Source organism: Lytechinus variegatus, chromosome 13 (assembly GCF_018143015.1).
Source record: "Lytechinus variegatus isolate NC3 chromosome 13, Lvar_3.0, whole genome shotgun sequence".
NCBI classification, from domain to species: domain Eukaryota; kingdom Metazoa; phylum Echinodermata; class Echinoidea; order Temnopleuroida; family Toxopneustidae; genus Lytechinus; species Lytechinus variegatus.
Genome location: NC_054752.1, coordinates 2,423,311 through 2,443,873, shown reverse-complemented (window position 1 = coordinate 2,443,873; position 20,563 = coordinate 2,423,311). Strand labels below are relative to the sequence as shown.

At 35.9% G+C, this 20,563-nt stretch overlaps 1 protein-coding gene across 1 annotated transcript in view; it reads right to left on the bottom strand.

The window, feature by feature from the left end:
• Positions 1 to 9,506: 9,506 nt before the first annotated feature.
• LOC121426119 (adenylate cyclase type 5-like) overlaps positions 9,507 to 20,563 on the bottom strand; it is a 124,119-nt gene continuing 113,062 nt past the window's right edge. The window contains exons 12-17 of the mRNA XM_041622287.1: positions 19,317 to 19,481; positions 18,514 to 18,689; positions 17,895 to 18,027; positions 16,537 to 16,800; positions 14,200 to 14,404; positions 9,507 to 13,008 (exon numbers count right to left, since the gene is read on the bottom strand). Of these exons, the coding sequence (XP_041478221.1) occupies positions 12,755 to 13,008; positions 14,200 to 14,404; positions 16,537 to 16,800; positions 17,895 to 18,027; positions 18,514 to 18,689; positions 19,317 to 19,481 (1,197 nt within the window). The 3' untranslated portion in view covers positions 9,507 to 12,754. The remainder of the gene's footprint in view (positions 13,009 to 14,199; positions 14,405 to 16,536; positions 16,801 to 17,894; positions 18,028 to 18,513; positions 18,690 to 19,316; positions 19,482 to 20,563) is intronic.

Below are 20,563 nucleotides of genomic sequence, written 5' to 3'. Positions count from 1 at the left end.
ATGAAGATCTAGGCCTATATTGGCAGATTTCGAAGAAAATATTGGGTAAGCCTAACACACCTTGCATAGGAGGATGCACTGATTGCATCGACCAGGTGACTAGGTGACATCATCGCAGGGGCCGCGGAACGGTTTTCAAAGTGTGTGTGGGGGGGGGGGGGCTTACCATGCTAAAAATCACAATCGCATGGTCATTTTTGTACACGGTTTTGGAAAAAAGTTGGGGGGGGGGGGCTGAACCCCCCCCCCCCGGTTCCGCGGCCCCTGCATCGAACATTTTTTTCATGCATTTGTTGCATACCAGCTCACTAATGGACATAATGTTGCTTTCCAGTGGTTATAAAAAAAGCACAATTAAAGAGAATGTACGAATAATCAAGGCATACATATAGTCGGTGCTCAACACTTCCATTTGAGTTCAAATGACCTTCTCTTTTGCCCCTGATGGACATGCGTCGGGTTTAAAGCCGCACCCGACGCCGGCTTAGGGCCGCCTTGACGCCTGCAATTTTAAGCCGCCTCGAAATCATTAACCTGCTGACATGGTTTGAGGCTTACTTGCAATATTGTGGGTATGCACACAGCAGACAACATGTCGTCTTTTCAAGTAACATGATCGAATCGTCTGAGTTTTCATGTCATCATTTTACAATATTTTACATTGTTCATGCACACGTGCACTGTTCTTAATTTAGCTATAAATATTTTTTGCTATAAAATAATAGATAGTTAATGTATATATTGAAAACGCATATTGAAAACACATAAATAACTTCTCTATGCGCTTCCAAAAGGACTTGGATATATTACCCCGGCTTTAGCTCACGTAGCCTTTCCAGCACTCGGCATTTCAAGGAATGAATTCCTGCCAGGTACCCATTCACCTCACCTGGGTTTAGTGTAGCACAATGTGCAGTAGCGGACCGTGACCCGGAGGAGACAAAGCATTGGGGGGGGGGGGGCACTGCATTGTCCGTGAACAATGCTGTGCCCCCCCAATGCCTTGTCTCCTCCAGGTCACGGTCCGCCACTGACAATGTGGATAAACTTCTTGCCTAAGGAAACTTCGCCATGACTGGGATTTGAACCCGCGACCCTCTGTTTCAAAGTCCGGAGACTAATCCACTGGGCCACAAAGCTCCACAAAGCGTTGTGGCTATTTCGAGTCCAGTGCTCAAGCCGGCCATAGACCCAGACGAGTGCTGTTTTGATCGGAGGAAGTCCAGTCGGTGGTAAGGTCGGAGTATGTTACTCCGACCTTGCTCCGACCAAGATAGGCCTACTCCTACTGACACGACTTGCAAGGAAAAGCAATATAGGTAAAATATTCACACTTCTCCATCAATATTCTTTGACATAATCACTAAAACATAATTGTTGTGTTACTTTGATATATCTCTATGCTCAAGCTTGAAAATAAACAATCATTACATACCCGTCGCTGTCAGCGCCGAAATTAGCACGCCGAGGAGGCCGTTCTTCTGGAAAATTACAAAAAAATACAATAATCAAACCGTGAAATCAATATATAAGTGAATGAAAATCAAAATGAAGGAGTGATGTATTGATGTTTTTAGATTAAAGTACATCCACTGTTAAATTTATATATATATATATTACATAGCGTACATTTTTACCACTTCGAGGGTAGTTATGTGTCCAACCAATTTCGGGCAGTATTTTACCCAATGCGGGAAGCATATTGTCCAGTAAGATTTAAGAAATAGGCAGCAATTACTTTAGAATGGGCAAATTTTCATCACACTGGATAAATACAAATGCTCAAAAGAAATGTCCAATGTTGGTTAGACACATAATTACAACCATGGAGCACTTTTACCCAATACTTTTTAGATTGTCGTACATGTCGTGCTTACATAATGCTTTCCGGTTTCATGAACTTGCAAAATACAAGTGAAATTAACTGAATTAATAATTCGTAAAATCTTAGTTGTCAATAACTGTATTTTATAAAAGCAAACAAAAATATTAAGTAGCTTTTGTAGGACTGCTTTAGTAAGATATTTTGCAGACTTTGCTTTTATTAATGATAATAATAATGATGAAGATGATGATGATAATAATAATAATAGTAATAATAGTAATAGTAAATAACCGCAATTCTTGAATAGCGTGTATCGTAATGAAATGCGCTTCTAATGGAATTCGTTAGTATTACTCTTGCTTTAGTCCCGCAGCCTTTTACAGCGCGGTGGTACTTCAAGGAATAAATCCCTGCCATTTACCCATTTATCTCCCCTTGGTTAAGTGCAGTACAGTGTGGACTAAATTCTTGCCGAAGGAAATTATGTCATGGCTGGGATTCGAACTCACAACCGTCTGTTTGAAAGTCAGAAGATTAATCCCGGGCCACAACGCTCCATTCCCAGAAGGAAAAACCAGTTCCACTGGACCAGTTAGACCAGTAGAATTTTAACTGATAACTCTGGAAATTGGTTTACTGGTCTAACTGGTCATACTGGTCAAATCAAAATTTTACTGGTCCAGTTAAAAATTAAACTGGTCTTGTTTCTGGTGGTTGTTACTGGTCTCACTGGTCTCCATAATGGTATCCAAGTTAAGCTAGTCTTAGTTGGTATTTTCTACTGGTCTGACTGGTCCTCGAACTGGTCGAACTGGTCCTCGTTCTGATCTTACTGGATCACTTTATTACATGCATTTGGTTTTTTTTTATATACCATGGTCAGTGAAATATGATGGAAAAGATGGTTAGTAAATTAATCTTTCTGCTTTTATTTTAAATGTGGTATATGAAATTACACATTTTCATTGTGAATTAGTTCACACACTTATTTAGAAAGTTTTTAAACAACAATGAGTGCCACTGCAAGGATATTTCATTACAAATCCTGATTTTTCTTTTAAAAACAGGAAATATGCAAATAAGGTAAACCACGTGATCAGCATCATCAGAATTACTGGTCTAATTGACCAGTTCAATTTCAAACAATGAATTACTTTAGACCAGTTGACTATATCAAAGGAAATGTATCTTGCTTTGATCTTAATAATAATTAAAGGAAATAATTATTTAATGATAATGTTAATACTTGATAATTATGATACTAATAATAAACAATAACAATGATAACAGTAATAAGAATGCTAACAATGATCATAATAATCATAATAATAATAAGAATGATGATAAAACAATGATAAATGATAACGATAATAACTTTCTCTGAATTGCGAGATTTATTTTCCATAATTCGTCAAATGATCTGACTTGAAATAAAGTCATTATTTATTGGACCAGTAACACCAGTTTGATGAAAAACAATTTAACTGGTATTACTACTTTGCTTCAAATGGAATGCAATTGTTTGAACTGGTCTCCAGTTGATTTGTACTGGTCCAGTTAAAAATCAACTGGTCCAGTAAACATATACTGGAAACCAGTAAAAATCTACTGGAAACCATTTATTGGACCAGTAACACCAGTTTGATGAAATACAATTTAACTGGTACTAATTGCTTCAACTGGAATACAATTGTTAATTGGAACTAGTTTCCAGTTGATTTTTACTGGTCCAATTAAAATTCAACTGGCCCAGTAAAAATAAACTGGAAACCAGTAAAAAAAATTTACTGGTCTTACTGGTTTTTTTCTTCTGGGTTGCATTAAGTATATAACAAACAAACAAAAAAAATAAATCACACTCACCATGTCATCTGACTGTGTTTTCGTTCTATGACAGAATGAGAGTCAAACTCCTTCCACTTAAGGAGGTTAGAATTACACCTATAACAGTTAATGCAAGAGTGTGTCTTATCGTCTCTTGCTCAGAATATCGCATTTATCATTATTTATAAGGAAAAAAGCACTTAGGATTTTAAAGCAATCAGCCTTGTGCTATTTTGTTCCATTAAAAAATTCACAAAGAGCCTCTAAAGTTTGATATGTCTTAAAAACGCGGGCGTAATCTTCCCTTGTCAATTTCGCCATGAATAATTAATTTCTCAAAAGGTGACGCCCAATAAAGAGAGATTTTGTAACTTCATCCTTATTTTTTGTCTACTTCTTTTCCTCTTTCTTCTTACGGTTTTTGAATAGAAGTTCTAGACTGCGATACCTTGGATGTTGCCTCGTAAAACCTTGGATGTTGCCTCGTAAAACCTTGGATGTTGTCTCGTAAAACCTTGCGATGACGCTACCTTGGCACCACCCTTTCCGAGACCCTTTCCTCCTTTTCCGCGACCTGACATCTTGATGAATGAAAGCTAGTTGTGTACGATATACTGAAGACTGGATGTATAAAAGGTCGCAGTCTATTGAATAGACTCCTTTGGTGTGTGCTGATCACCAGCGGCGTACCGTGGGTCACGGCATTGGGGGGGGGGGCACCAGCAAAAATTTTGAGTCACTTAGTGAGCGCGCCCAGTTACCAGCTATACTGATCTATTAGAGACATTTTAAGGACAGTGCAATTAAACGGATATGTATCTCACTTGTCAAATAATGCGAGCGCGAAGCGCGAGCTTAAAATTTTTGATATTCAGACCTAAAAAGAGACATTATAATCAATCTTTTGTAATCATGATACGTACCTGTCTCGCTAAAAAATGCGAGCGCGAAGCGCGAGCTGAAATTTTTGTAAATATAGACCCCAAACAGGAAGATTTTAAGGACTATATTTGAATTATACTTGCTTATATAGTTTAACACTTACTTTGTCAGAAGTCTCTAAGCGCTCTACAGTATATGCAGCATAATTACTTTAGGAATCCAATAAGAGTATATACATCTCACTATAAGTCATCCAATGCGATTGCCAATAAGCACTTGCTGATTTTGTTAGAATTATATCTAAACATGCACATAAAGCACTTGTAATCGTGATTAACATGCCCATCTCACTAATCAAATCTTGCGAGCGCGAAGCGCGAGCTGAAAATTTAGGAAATTCAGACCTGAAGAGGGGCATTTTAAGGCTTGTTTGTAGGAATTCACGAAGACCATACGTAGTTCACTAACCAAATGATGCGAGCGCGAAGCGCGAGCTGAAAATTTTTGATATTTAGATCAGAAAAGGGAAATTTTAAGGACTGATTCTAGGAATTCTTGGAGAGCAGACATATTTCACCAATCCACTACTGCGAACGTAATCACGGAAAGGAAATGTTTTATATTAAGACCTTAAATAGGGCGCTTTAAGCAGTCATGAAAAAGAAGCATACTATTTTACATAAAACAATAATAACTCGATCGAAGTGCGAGGAAATATATTTGGCAGTTTGGTGTATATTGACTTGAAAACGGGAGGTTTTAGTATAACAGGAGTATATATCTCGGCAAACAGACAATGCAAGCACCAGGAACAATGAAGAGATAGGCCCTGAGCAAATTATGTTTCATTAAGTTATGAAAAAAAAGCTTTTTATGTAATATAACATAATCATGATATAATATAACGTTATAATGAATAATAATGTCTTCTTTCCCATTACGTTTCTCTTCCTTTCTCCCTCTTTTTTTCCCTTTTCCCCGTTGTTTTTTTTTTTTTTTGGTCAGCCGATTGGGGGGGGGGGCACGTGCCCCCCATGCCCCCCGTAGTTACGCCACTGCTGATCACAATCGCTTTCTCGTTCTAAATAATACGCATGTTCATGTTCCTGGCCGTATACAGAGGGGAAAGTTGCCCCAGCATTTTCCCCCCGAAAATTTTCAAAAAACTCAATAAAACTGTGCACGAAATCCTTCAAATCTTACTTTACAAAATGCAAAAGCGCCCTAAAGACAAACTCGCTCACTTCACTCGTCGACACACATTTCACACACACCGTACCCACACACGATTGCTATATAGATACACACTCCGCTGTGTACTTCGATACAAACCCTAGGTGAAAACATACACTCACAATCTCTTTCTCTCTCTCCTTTGCTTATCCCTCTACTCTCCCTCTCTTCCCTCTCTCCGCCTCTCATTTCTTTTTTTTTCTTGCACTTTTCCCCATCACCATCACAATCTCTCCTTAAATCATGCACATACTAAGTTTGTTGTGGAATGTTTAGTATTCCCATTCTACCTTTATATATTCTCTCATTCGTTCCCTATTGTTCTATCTCCCCTTAAAAATTGTAAACTTGTATTAATGCCAAGGGTGCTGGATTAACCGAGATTTGTTTAAAATAAAGGTCGATCGGAGTTGAATCTAAAAAGCAGATTGTCAATGATGCTAAGCTATGAAATTATTCCACGTCACATAAAAACACTTGCTTGTAATATTTTTACCAAATATTTTTTTTCTAAAGTGACAATTTATTCCATTGTATAAATGGATTAACAACAGCATTGGGAATTCAGTCTGTGCATATGCTTGTTTCTATGTTGGGCATATCACATACAAGCTATCAGGTTCCAAGTTAAGAATGTAAATGTAAATTTAATGTGACTTATATTAAGCTTATTTTAAACTTATCAAGCTTATATTACACTTATTATAATAAGTAATTAAAACATTCATGCAAATAAAGATCAACTGCATTAAAACACATTTCACAATTAAAAGATCACACAAATTTAAAACATGATCTGGATTGCATGATTGCTAACTTTATTTCCTCTCTTTCAAATGGCATTTGAGAATCATCATAATCACATAGCACACATCATCTTTAGTATATATATATACTCATTTGATTTGTTACATATATACAAGTCTAGTATAAAGACAAAACTTTTGATAATTTACAACCAAAATGACACACACAATCACACACCCATCCACACACAGATAGGCCATTAGTCTGAACTCGGGTCTAATTTAAACTCTGGTCTAACTATGGAAAGCCAACCGTGACAAAAATCCCCAACAGTAGGGATTCATAGTATCACCTCACTTGACTATCAAGTCATTCTGAACTGTCCTGGAAGGGTAAATGGCTAGTAAAGAATTAAGAAAGAGCACAAAGAACATAAGAAGCATACCATGTAAACAAAATTGTGACATTGTTAAGGGTTAGACGTTAGTCTAAGTTAAACCCAAGTTCAGCACACGGGCCGTAGGTTCTATATTGCACTACAATTCAAGCACAAGATGACTGGAAAAAAAGTTTCTATTATTGTATTAAGTAAACAGTAACGATGCTGTTTAAAATTCTATTTACTGTTTTTTTTTACATGAACTTCACATCGGTTGTTTAACAGTTTAAACAGCCAAGCTTCGTTTATTGAGAATTAATATCAAAAATTAAACTTTGTTGTGTAAGAATTTAAACAGCATTTTACCGTGTACATAATGAAGTATATCTGGGGAGCGTTTCATGACAGGACTTGTCAGACGTTTTATCCGAAAAGTACTGTTTTCTCTGACAGTTACTATGGTAACAGTGCCAGTCAGCCAATCATAATCAAGGAAAGCAATCAGAGCTGACAACTTTTTGATGAAATGCTCCCCAGGGTCCTGCAACACAAACTTACTGATTAATCATAAAGCTAATTATTACACTTGATAGCATTGACCACAATGTTCAACCAAGCTTAAAAAAAACTGAACAATCAGTCACTAAGTATTGTGGTATGGGGTCCTTACAAGCATTTCAAATTCAAGGATACTACATGTACGTTGCAAGAAACACTAAAGATCTATAAAAAATAGCAAAATATTCAATTCCATTGCACATAAATTTCTCATCATGTCCTTAAGAATATGAATAATAGAATCAAAGTGAACCATACATAAATTTTGCATTGTTGTTTAATGACGCATTGTCATAGAATCCTAACCATTAAGATTCTCATAATCGTACTTTGTGCTGATGACTGAATGTCTGTTTAGTTATCAGAATAAAACTTGTTCAAACTCTGCTTCCAACAATGAAAACATATCAAATCTTATCCCAAATCCTACAAAATAAGATATTTAGTAAATGAATCATTTTTTTGGTAAGAGTCTGAATAAAAACATTCTGTTTATTCTTTGGATTTTACTTGGTTGAATACCAATACCTCAAACATCATGAAATCATTACTCAAGCTAGGGTAACACCAAAACCGAAATCTCCCGAATAACTTTGGACCAATTCTGCCCAAAATACGGCCTGATTAATATGGTTTCGGTGGATTTGAATGTTCCCAAATCCCTCCTGAATTTTCTCACCTTTGCGGAGGGAGAACAGAATGCTACCAAAACTACCCAAATACGTGTATTCAAATGAATTCGCAGCTGATTCGGTTCTGGTGAAACCCTAGCTTAAAATGTCAAAGACAATATTCTCCCAATAACTTGTTGAAAAGGTTGTCCTTATTTTCCATCACCTTCCCTAGAATAAAAAGGATTACTTTCACTCATTGAATTATTGATGTTAACAAGAACATAAAATATTGTCCACCCACCATGATCTTATATCTTCAAGACAAAGGATTACCATGGAAACGTCACATCGGCTGTCAGGGTACAACTGCAAGCCAGTACTGACCACACAGAAACATTGTGAGTGCCAACAATGCGCTAACAGAGGCCCTGTTACAATCGGTATTGTAGTAGTGATGCCTAATGTTACAACACCGGCCATTACTTACACATTGAGATAAATGTTTTCACTTCACAATCCAAAAGACGTGACTGGGCTTACGTTTCTGTGTGGCCGGCACTGAACAAGAATATTTCAGTATTTCAAAAGATGAAATCGGTATTTTGGTGAGGAAATCAGTATTTTCAATGAAATATCTATAGGACAACACATAAAACTTAAACATTAGAAATCGATATTTTGCATGAAACCATCAGTATTTTTTTCTCATTTTCAGTACTAAATATTGAATATCAGTACTCGTTGGCAGCTCAAAAGGACTGGGGGTGGGGGCATCATGGTCCCCCTCAACGCTTTGCAAGATACTTCCGGAATGCAGAAGACAGCGCGGCAAAATTTAATGACTTTTTTCTTTGAAGTCTCACGCAACCTCTTGGACCAAAATTGCGATGTACAAGTATAACATCACATCATCATGTGACTTTTTATGAGACATTGTCATGCCGAAAATGGATAATTTTTAGACTTTGTGTATGGGAGATGAAATTCATAAAAAGGGTGATTATTTGCCATTCTTATTGATCTGCTTAATTAAATTAGGGTTTAATTTAGTTGTCAAATGGTCTGAAATACTTTCCATTGCAAAAAAAAACGAAGAAAAAAACAGAAAAATACATAATTCTAAAAAAAAGAAATATATAAGGAAAATTTTGACTTTTCCTAATTTTCTGTATCAAATCCTTTAAATAAGATTACAAAGATAACTTCAAGGGGTAAAATGAAAATTTGAAGTGAAATTGGGTGTTAAATGCACAAATGTTTTTAACAAATAAAGTTGCATATTTTATTCATAATTATTTTCATTTTTTTTATGCTGGCTTGTGGTTTATGTGGTCAAAAATGTGCATGCCAAATTTCAGCGCAATTGCACGAACGGTGGCCAAGATCAGGGGGGGGAAGGCCATGATGGCCCCCCTCTCAGTCCTCAAAACATCAGAGTGGGGGGGACTTACATTCTTCATGGTGGGGATTCCCCTGCCCACTGGACGTATCCCAGTGATTCCCATCATAGAAAAACAGAAAACAAATAAAAAATAGAATTATAATGAAACACTTCCATACTATAATGAATATTCACATACCTGTAAATATATATTACAAATAATCAAAAATATATACATGACATCTCTTTCTATATAAATATCCTGAACATCTGAAAACATAGTACTCTGTGATAATATGAATCCTACATGGATTTAAAAAAAGAATCATGGGTATTTTTTTTTTACAAGTTTAATCACTAAAATCTATAGAAGGAGGAAATGTTGCATTGTTTAATGCTGTTTTATTTACATACTTTTTAAGCACTGCCTGTTATATACATATAAATATGTACAACATTTACAATATGTACATGCATATACATGCACCTATATGTGAGAGCAAAGCTTCATATATCATCATTCAGAAATGTTCCTACATTGTATTTCTCATCTTATTAACAGCTAGAGTACAATTTTCTGAAAACCCTATAAACAGAACACTAACCCCGAAATAACTATAGAGACATAAAAGATGCTACATAATTCATCTCAAAGATAACGACCATTCATGCTCTTGTTTTGCCTTCCCCCCCCCCCTCTCTCTCTCTCCTGAGTTCAAATCCAATTTTCTGTTCACAAAAGTCATAAACATTCATTATTATACTGTAATTTACCCCCGGCAGTTTGGTTTTAATGCCATAAAAACTTTGAAGTGTGACATTTCCATCAGCAATGTCACAGAGCAAAAACACTGTTTTTTATACCACTCTGTTAACTATATGAACCTTATAAAGGTTGTTTAACATTTTAACAACCATACTTCATTCATTAAGAACTAAAAACTAAACTTTGTTGTTAAAAGATTTTTGACGCTTGTTTGTGTTTACAACTACTGCAAGACTCATATACTGAACAGCAATGTATAAAAATTCTTAACGACTTTTTTTTATATGCATGTCATAGACCACTTTTAAACAGAGAGAGATGCTGAGTGACTGAGTGGAGAGCTTAGCTATTCCAAATTTTGGAAGTGGTTAATATACTATACTTAATCCACTGTCTACAGCATAATAATCTATCATCTAGTACCAAGCACATTCTTGCATAATGATATATTTGCTACAAAAATAGATACATACATGTATACACTCCATCTCAGAAGCATAGAGGCTGAATGAAGACATTTGTAAGAAATCATTGCAAATATATTTTTTCTTTGCACATCATTTGGAATTCAATTTACTGTTTTGGGTGATCGCTTGCATCCTTGGGCTAGATCAGGTTATCAATATACTAGGGCCCATTCTTACAAAGAGTTGTGATTGATCTGATCAATCACAACTATGGAAAACCAGCAACGTCAACATCTATTATGCATGTTTGTTCAAAATATTTTCTAGCTGTGATGTATATTCATGCATTCATCGTGCTCTTGAAAATTCACTGTGTTTCTCTTTGGTACATAGAACATTGCGAAAAATTCCTGTAGAAAAAATTATGACAATGATGGATTTCCATAGAGTTACGATTGAATTGATCAATCGTGACTCTTTGTAAGACGGGGCCCAGAACCCACATGAGTGGTGAATTACAATTGTACATTATATAATCTTATCAATAATTTGTAACAAAATCTAATTCCTTATATCTTATAATCAATCTCTTTTAATTGATCACACATTTTCGGCATATATATAACTCCATCCATATGAAAACAACATTTTGTGAACAAGCAAATTGCAAGTCTGGTGCTTTGTCAAACTTTTCTCATTATATGTTTAAAAAGACAACTTTAAAAGTCCAATGGCAAGATTTTCTTTCACTTAAATATAAACTTGGTTGTGTTTCTTTTGAAAACAATGAACCAATCTTCAACTCATAAACACAAGTACATGTAACAAGTGTGTCTTCTAAATTTATCTACATGAAGAAGAAAGGTAATATATTCATAAGCAATACTAAGAATGATAATGTAGATAACCAAGGAATTAAAATGAATAGAAATAAAATAATACAACTGTGATCATTTAGAACCCTGATAGTTTTACAAAAAGCAAAAAAATGAATTAAAAACAAAATCCATGTTACTATCCATTCAATATACCAAATGATAATTACATGTAGTTATGAATATAACTATAAATATAAATAAGATAATACGTATGTGATTACGAAGTAACCCTGATATTGAGGGGAACAAGGAAACTTCTTCTTCTTAAATAATTTAACAAGACAAATAATAAGGAATTAAAATGATAAAATAAAATACTGTAACTATGATTATCAAGCCACCCTGATATTATGAGAGCAAAAATAAAATCTGGTTGTTCTTAAATAAATATAAAACGTTTTATAAGCACACAAGAGGTTTTACATGGAACATATAGCTGTGACTAAAGCAACACGTTTCAAGGTATTACCAAGCAATGCTGTTTGACCTGCAGGAGCGAACCCTGAAAATGCAGAATTTTTGTTCAAATGAGAAAGACTATCTGATACTTGCAAGCCTACATATAGTGAGATGGGTTAAAACAAAACTTAGTATGGTTCATAACGATTGTTTCACTAGCAAGAGTTGGTATGAATGTCCATCTCCTCCTCCCGTTTGACCTTAGCAATGCCCCAAAGTTGAAATAGGATTGCCCGGTTGCAAATCAACAAGGTATCTCATCATTCCCCCTTCGTTTTTGACCCAAACAATTCCTCTCTTTGTGAGTCTGTTTCCAAAATTTTAGGAATCCCCCTGGCTGGCTGATCGAAAAATTGTATCAACATTTCCAATTTCCTGATGACCTTCATCATGCCCCTCGAAGTTGAAAATATAGAAAAGCTACCATGCAAAGACACATAGCATATTTACACCATGAGTCTGGCTAAAAGACATGGCACAAACTTTTTACGAGTTGTCTGAAGGCTTGGTCCCACTGCACTTACAGATGTAGATAGGATGTAAAACGGAAAATATTCTTGCCATCCGTTGGAAAATGCTATGTATCCGTTGTGTTCACTTTGCCTACGTGTTCCATATGCTCTATGTCCATCGAGCATCCGTCCACTGTGATTTCATTGTTCGCTTATTTTGTCCATTGTCTGGAGCGGATGAAAACGGATGGAGCCACCCTGAAATTTGCTTGTCGGCTGTATCTGTTAAAAATACGTTTTGTGTCCATTGGCCAGTGGGACCAGACCTTTAGTGAGTCCAAGCCAAATTCTATGAATCCCCCGGTTGGCCGATCAAGAAGTATGTCAGCATCTCCCCTTTGCCTTTGACCTTAACAATGCCCCTCTCTGTAAGCCTGTATCCCATTGGAAGAAGGATGTTCCTCATATCTTGAGTGACCTGAATCTTCTCAGGTATTCCAGTGCTGTCCATGCGGCTGGCCACGTTGACAGTGTTGCCCCATATGTCGTACTGGGGTTTGCGGGCACCGATCACACCTGATACGACTGGACCCACATTCAGACCTGAAAATAATAAGAACATACAAAATCTAAACACATATTGGCTTTAATACAATGTTTCTAAAGGCCACCGCACACCTTTCGACCCGACTGGTCGGCGACTGGCTTGTGACTGAGTGAGGGGAGATGAATTGCAAGACAGTCATAAGCCTTGACACCGCACACCTTGCGATCTGATCTGCATCTCACGCATGCGCTTTTTGCTTTTTGGCATAGCATCTGAGAAATTGCACTTACTACTGTGTATGCGCGTTGTTTATCATAATACGCGTTATGCAACTCTGCTGTCTGATTGGCTGGAGGTTGGATTGAGCTTGCGATCCAGTCATAAGGATTCGACATGTTAAATTCTTCCGATTTTCCTTGCGACTCGTCTCTGACCAGTCTGCGACGCTCAAGCTGGCAAGAGCTGTGACGTCACATCTCCCCTCAACACACTCGCAAGCCAGTCGGCGACCGGTCGGGTCGTAAGGTGTGCAGTGGCATTAAGTTATGCATACTATTTCATTGGCTCTAGAATACATTAATCAGGTGCTCAAGCATTCAAGGAATGTTTTCCCACTACTACTGGGTAACCATTTACAACACCTGGGTGGAGAATGACAAGTGTACATAATTATCTTCCCCAGACATATTTTAACAATATATAGAGCAAGAAATTGTATTCTTGTTTTGTCATCTAATATCTCAAGCCCATATTACAAGTTCCTGCTCCATATTTTGAAAAAAATATTTATATCCATAAATGATTATTGAAACATTAATCCTGATCTTTGTCTTTTATCAATTGACTACAAAACATAGTATGACAGAGTCCAGATATGAACTGACCTATCGTTGAATTGAATGAGGAATGCCAGTATATCTAACCAGGCCTGAAAAGAGGCCAGGGGGCTGTTTCATATAGTTGATTGCCAAACGTGACTTTAATAACTACTGGTGATCCTTTCTTGTGGTTGATGATATTGACCATATGTTCATTGGTGATTATTTAGAGCGTAATAAAGGTTCACCAGTCGTTCTTAAAGTTGCTCTTAACTTACGAACAGCTTTATGAAACACTCACCAGATATATCAAAGTCTCATATGTGCTACACAAGATAAAGCCTGAATTGGAAGATATCAGAGACTGAAAACATGCAAAAGCAAGAAGACTGATATCTCTCATTAGATTAAATGAAGAAATGAACTTACCTATCCTCATCTTGAAATTATTGAAGGAATGTTCATTGACGTATTTGAGCTGTTTCATGAGGGAGAAGGCAAAGTCTGCTAGAGCACTGACGTGACTGTTGCCATCCTTGTCAAAGGTTTCTTCCGTTAACCCTGAGGCTGCCATGTAGGTGTAGCCAATGGTCTTGATCTTCTCAATCTGGATAAAGTCATCTCGTCCAATGATCTGACAAGATGAAAGTAGGTATATAAAAAATAAGAATTACAAAGTTCTTGTTTTATAAATTGTTTATTAAGACAGATTCCTTAGCTGGTGTTTTGTCAAAGTGTTTGCAAAGTTTTTCACAATCTTATGCATGACTGGAACATTTTCTTAGGTGCTACAAGTATGCTTAAGAAGTTCAGTAGGGATTTATCATTTAGCATAATAAAGTGTCACCAGTGGAGCATAAAGTCATTCATAACTATTCAATTCAATTAAAAAATGGTCTTTATTGATAATCAAACATGTTAACAATCATACATGAAAAAACAGCAAAAGCTGGAAAGATCATGCTTACAAGTTGGTTTTGGCACATTATTAAGTACATAGTAAAATGCATTAAAAACGGTTACACATTTAAAAGTAAATACATTTTAAATAAGGCATAAAAGACAATGAACATGATGAACGAGTGAATGTAATATGATAAAGGCAGACTTGAAGGAGAGGAGACTGACACTTATTTAAATGACAAAAATAATTTTATAATAGGGTGAGGACCATTTGCATTGCCTTTCTTAGTCTACACACTCATCTTTTGTTGAGTATGTCTACCAAAAAAGGCAATGGACTGTTTTTAAATCTTGTTGTTCTTATTGGAAACTGTTGATAGTTGTTTGTACGACGAAGAGATATGTTTGTATGTTTTTTTCGAGGTAGCCATGTCTTACACAATGGATGAGTTGAAAGAGATTTTGCAAATTTTTTACTTAGTGTCAGTCTTCTCTCCTCAAGTGTTGGTAAATTACACACCTGACATGCATTTGAGTATGTAATGTAATTATGTCCTAAGATAATTTTACATACTCTCCGTTGTATTCTTTCAATAGTATTATTTTGTTTTGCTGTAAGACTGCTGTGGAAAACTGGAGCACAATATTCTAAAATTGGTCGTATATAACCCATATATATTGTCACTAAATCCTTCAAAGGTAAGTTGAACTTTTTCAGTTTCCTTAACATATGTAATTTTCTATTGCACCTCTTAACCAAGTCATCGACATGTAAATTCCATTTCAAATCAGATTGTATAATAACTCCAAGAATTTTGATACTTTCTACATTATATAAGGCAGAGTTATTAATGGCAAGAACCTCAGGAGTGATGGGGTTTTTCATAAAAGTAATATGTAAAGTAAAACACTTTGAGGGATTGAGTGACATATTATTTGATTGTGACCAGGATTGCACTGAATTGAGTACTGACTGTAATTGCGAATTGTCGGTTGATTTACGACATTGTACTAAAGACAAATCATCAACATATTTAAAATAATGTATAGGAATATTTTCACATAAATCATTTACCATAATTAAAAAAAGGATCGGGCCAAGTCGTGTCCCTTGGGGCACACCGGCATGATTAACTTTGATATCAGAAAAGATTCCATGATATAACGTACATTGCTTACGATGTTCCAAAAAAACTTACAATCCAATTTATGATCCATGGTTTTATGTGCATATTAATCATTTTTTTAATTAGAATATTGTGATCCAGGCGATCAAACGCCTTTTTAAAATCTGTACATACAACAGTGGACACAGATTTTTTGTTTTCTGCATTGTCATAGAGATGATGTAATAGACCAACAAGATAATGTGATGTAGACAATCCTGGTCTGTTACCGAACTGATGCATATCAATTTGTTTCTCAATGTCTTTCAATAACCATTGAGCCATAAAAGATCAAACATCTCTATGAAAAAGAGAGGGAAATTTTTAGTTGTGATTTGACAGGATAGCATGAACTTGCTATCAATTAATAATATTCCAAATGCTGTTCATAGGTGGTGTCACAAACGCTTGTCATTAGTATGTGCCATTTTTAGGAGGAATCCTGCTATAAATACTATGCATCTTCTTACAGTCTCCATTAATTTGCCTCAGTTAATTGTGAAGATTTGGAATGAAAGCCGCTTGCAAGATTCCTGCGAGAAAGATCTGGCTCTGACATTTGAAAATGTATATGATAAAAAGTTCCATGCTAGAGTGACATTAACCACTCAATGATTAAATTCTGCAATTCCCATAGGCTTTCACATTAACAGGAACCACCATGTTCCAGTAGGCAACAGGTTAAGATTGGACTTACCTCGTCAAAGTCATGGATGATTTCATTTAGGAGTCTCAAACACTCAACGCCCTCGTTGTTGGCCTCAAGCTCAACGTAAAACTCTGAGAAGTTTGAGATGGATGCAAACATGACAGCAACAAAGTCATTGTCTCGATGGTAGAGGTCCATGTCCCGGGCAGAATTCTTGAGGAAGTGCTCGGCTACGAAGGACGGCAGGATGTTGTTGAGGAGACGTTTGTTGTAGGCCTGGAGATTGGCCATTTCGTCTTTCTCTTCTGTTGCCTAGGTAATGAGAAGCATCATGAAATAATTTGAGTTCCATCTCTTTATTATACAACCATATGGAGAAAGAAAAAATGAGTGATGGTGTCAAGACTTGGGACCAGCTTCACAAAGAGTTACTTTGTTATCCAATTGTGGAATCCTTGATTTTGATTGGCTGTAGAGCATTGTTGCTATTATTCTAGTTACCACTGGATGGCAAAGTTACCATAGCTGTAAGTCATGATGAAAAAGGGCACAGGAAGCATTTGATGAGATGTTATTGATAAGTTTGTTCTGAGACGATCAATGATTTACGGATCTCAGTAGCTTATAAAAAAGAATTATCTATTTCATGAAGTGCTCCCAGGACTGGGAGATCTGAGTCATGAGACCACATACGATATTTCAATAACCAATAGTTTGTTAACGAGATGTAGGCTAAGAATATGACCAATACTAGCAAATATATTATCAATATCATCATCTTCACCATCATCTCCGTCGTCATCATCATCATCACCACCACCACCACCACCACCAGCATCATCATCACCATCCTCTTCATCTTCATCATCATCATCACCATCATCATCATCATCATCATCATCATCACCATCATCATCATCATTATAATCATCATCATCATCACCATCATCGCCATCGTCATCGTCATCATCATCACCATCAAAATCATCATCATCATCATCACCATCATCATCATCACCATCATCATCATCATCATCATCATCATCACCATCATCATCATCATCATCATCATCATCATCATCACCACCATCATCATCATCATCATCATTATAATCATCATCACCATCATCGCCATCGTCATCGTCATCATCATCACCATCACCATCAAAATCATCATCATCATCATCACCATCATCATCATCACCATCATCATCATCACCATCATCATCATCATCATCATCACCATCATCATCATCATCATCACCATCATCATCATCATCATCATCACCATCATCATCACCATCATCATCATCATCATCATCATCATCACCATCATCATCACCATCATCATCATCATCATCATCATCATCATCATCACCATCATCATCATCATCATCATCATTTACCTGTAGCTTCCATAAGAAATCCAGCCTTGCTGTTGATTCCACCTGTCTCCCATGTATCCATAGAGCGACGATGTATACAACCAATATAACAGGTGTGACTATCGTCAAGGAGATGTAATTAGGCTCTAACATTCTATAAAAGACAGTAGTGAAAAGAAGAAAACGTGAATAACCCTCAAGCCAATGCTAATAAATGTCATTGAGGTGTTACACCTTGTATTTCTAAATAAAAGTAAATTGTGGATAGCTTGTCACATTCCCAATGGATGAATATCCATTGCTTCTAAAACACACTTTCTCATTATTTTTTTTCAATTTTTCTCAACTTTCATTGTAATTTTTGTTATTTTCAAATTATCTTTGTCATATGTTAAATTACCCTCCATGCATTTTCCCTTTAATTTTTGGTAGTCTAAGTTTATATCATTTCTTATTTCATTTGTTTTATCTAACTCTTCAACTTACTTATATATATCAATGGCTTAGAAGCAATGCATATTAAGCATTTTTTAGAATGTAAGTTATTGATCTGCTTTTGTTTACTATTAAATACGATTCATCTAGTTTAAAAGTTTAAAAAGATTTTTACTGTATTTTGAAGAAATTGCTTTTTACTTACTGGACATAAGCTTGCTGCAGAATATCATAGTTTGTGAGAAGATTGACTTGAATGGTTTCCATGAGGGAAAGGTATATTGCACCAATTAGAAGAAGGAATATAAGTTTTGTCAGACTGCCAAGCTGCTGGAACACGGCGCAACTAAGCATGACAAGCAAAATGCTAAAGGTAAAGTACTGCAATGAAAAGAAAACAGATAAATGTAATAGATGACATCACTTGAATGTGAATCCACCAAATGGTGGGTGTGTCATATAGCTGTTCGAGTGAATTAATGGTAAAAAGGGTTTTCTTTTTGTATATGGATAAAAAGGACTTAGAAAAAAGCTATTCTTTTTGGATATGAATAAGGACTTAGAACAAGGCTATTAATTAGACAACACGATAAAACATATTTTTGAAGCTCAAATAATTAGTTTTTTAATAATAAAATTGGACCATGGAATTGTTTATTTTTGACGCTATATAAAAGGCTCCTATTATTATTATTCTTATCATTATTTATTATTATTATGATGATGATTAATAATATTATCATTATCATAATTATTTATTTTTATCATTAATACTATCTTTATTATTACTAATACAACTACTAGTACTACTACTACTTCTTATTTAAATTGTACCTAGCCTCAACAAATGAACTCATCAACACTTCTCTTCCTCTCCTTTGTTTCCTCAAGCGCATAGAAACTATTTGTTGTGTGTTATGCGCTATACAAAAACTGACCATTATTATCATTGTTACTATTACTACTACTATAATTGCATATAATTATGATGATCATCATTATTATTACCATTGGGAAGTGACATGTAGGCTGAACTGGCCAGCAGTCGGGATGATTTTCTTGCCCTAAGGTGATATTAGAATCGATGACATCGGTGACGTTAACATCATCGGCACTGGGTAAGTCAAGCTTGTATGCGACACATTCATCAACGGACGTCGTGTCATATGCAAACTGTAACAGAAGAATAGGTTACCTTTAGCACAGTACAAACATTCTGGGGGTGTTTCACAGAGATTTAAGTATGATTTTGAGTCCCAGGTAAAAGCCTAGTTGCCTGGGGTATAAAAGGCTTGACCGCATTAGTCAGATCGTGCCATGAGGAGGCGCACTACTGCATAACAGCTAGTAAGATTGCGCGTTGCATATCATGTACGCATCAGCATTTAAGTGCGAGTCTACATCATACTTCACAAATCTCTTTGAAACACCCCCTGGATACATGCTTATAAGAATTGTAGTGTATGGCTTTATCACACATACGAAATGCGTCTTTCTCATGGAAATCCTTCAAGTGGCTTCTCAATACCAATTTTCACACTCTATCATCGACAAAACAATGGAGGATAAGAAAAACCTAATATGAAACCCAGTTGAACCGACTACAGAATCCAGTGGCGTGGCTTATAACAGGCTCTTGCACACATGACCCAATTTCTCCTGTATTGAGCTCAAATGGTTGCTGGTAAAAAATGTATACTCTTTAAGATACTCATCCTCTTTATAAAGCCAAGAATTACCTCTCCCCACAGTATATATCAGAACTCATAGGCCCATATAAACCAAGACGTAACCTTCGATCATCCTCACAACATCTTCTCACTGATCCCTCCAAAAATACAAATACATATGGTCAAAGAGCCCTTTCCCTATCTGCCCCTGTACTCTGGAATTCCTTATCATCAAATATTAGAACTGCACCACTCTTCTCCATATTCAAATCTATTCTTAAAACTTAATCATTTTCAAACTAATGTTAATAATGTTCAATATACATGTATATATCACTCAATCCCTATTTCTTTTGCATTTTATTATATGAAATATTCTAATTTTCTCCTCATTGTCAAGTGAAACAAAGATTGATTCCTCCCGGAACATGTGGAATTAGCATTGATTTATTACTCTATGGTTCTGTCAAGTTGGTCCTTATTTTCAAAACTGTGAAAATTGAAATATTGCCTTATCCAAACAATAAAAAAACAAAAGAAATAGTGAGTGAGGGACATCATCAACTCTGTCATTTGCATGTGACT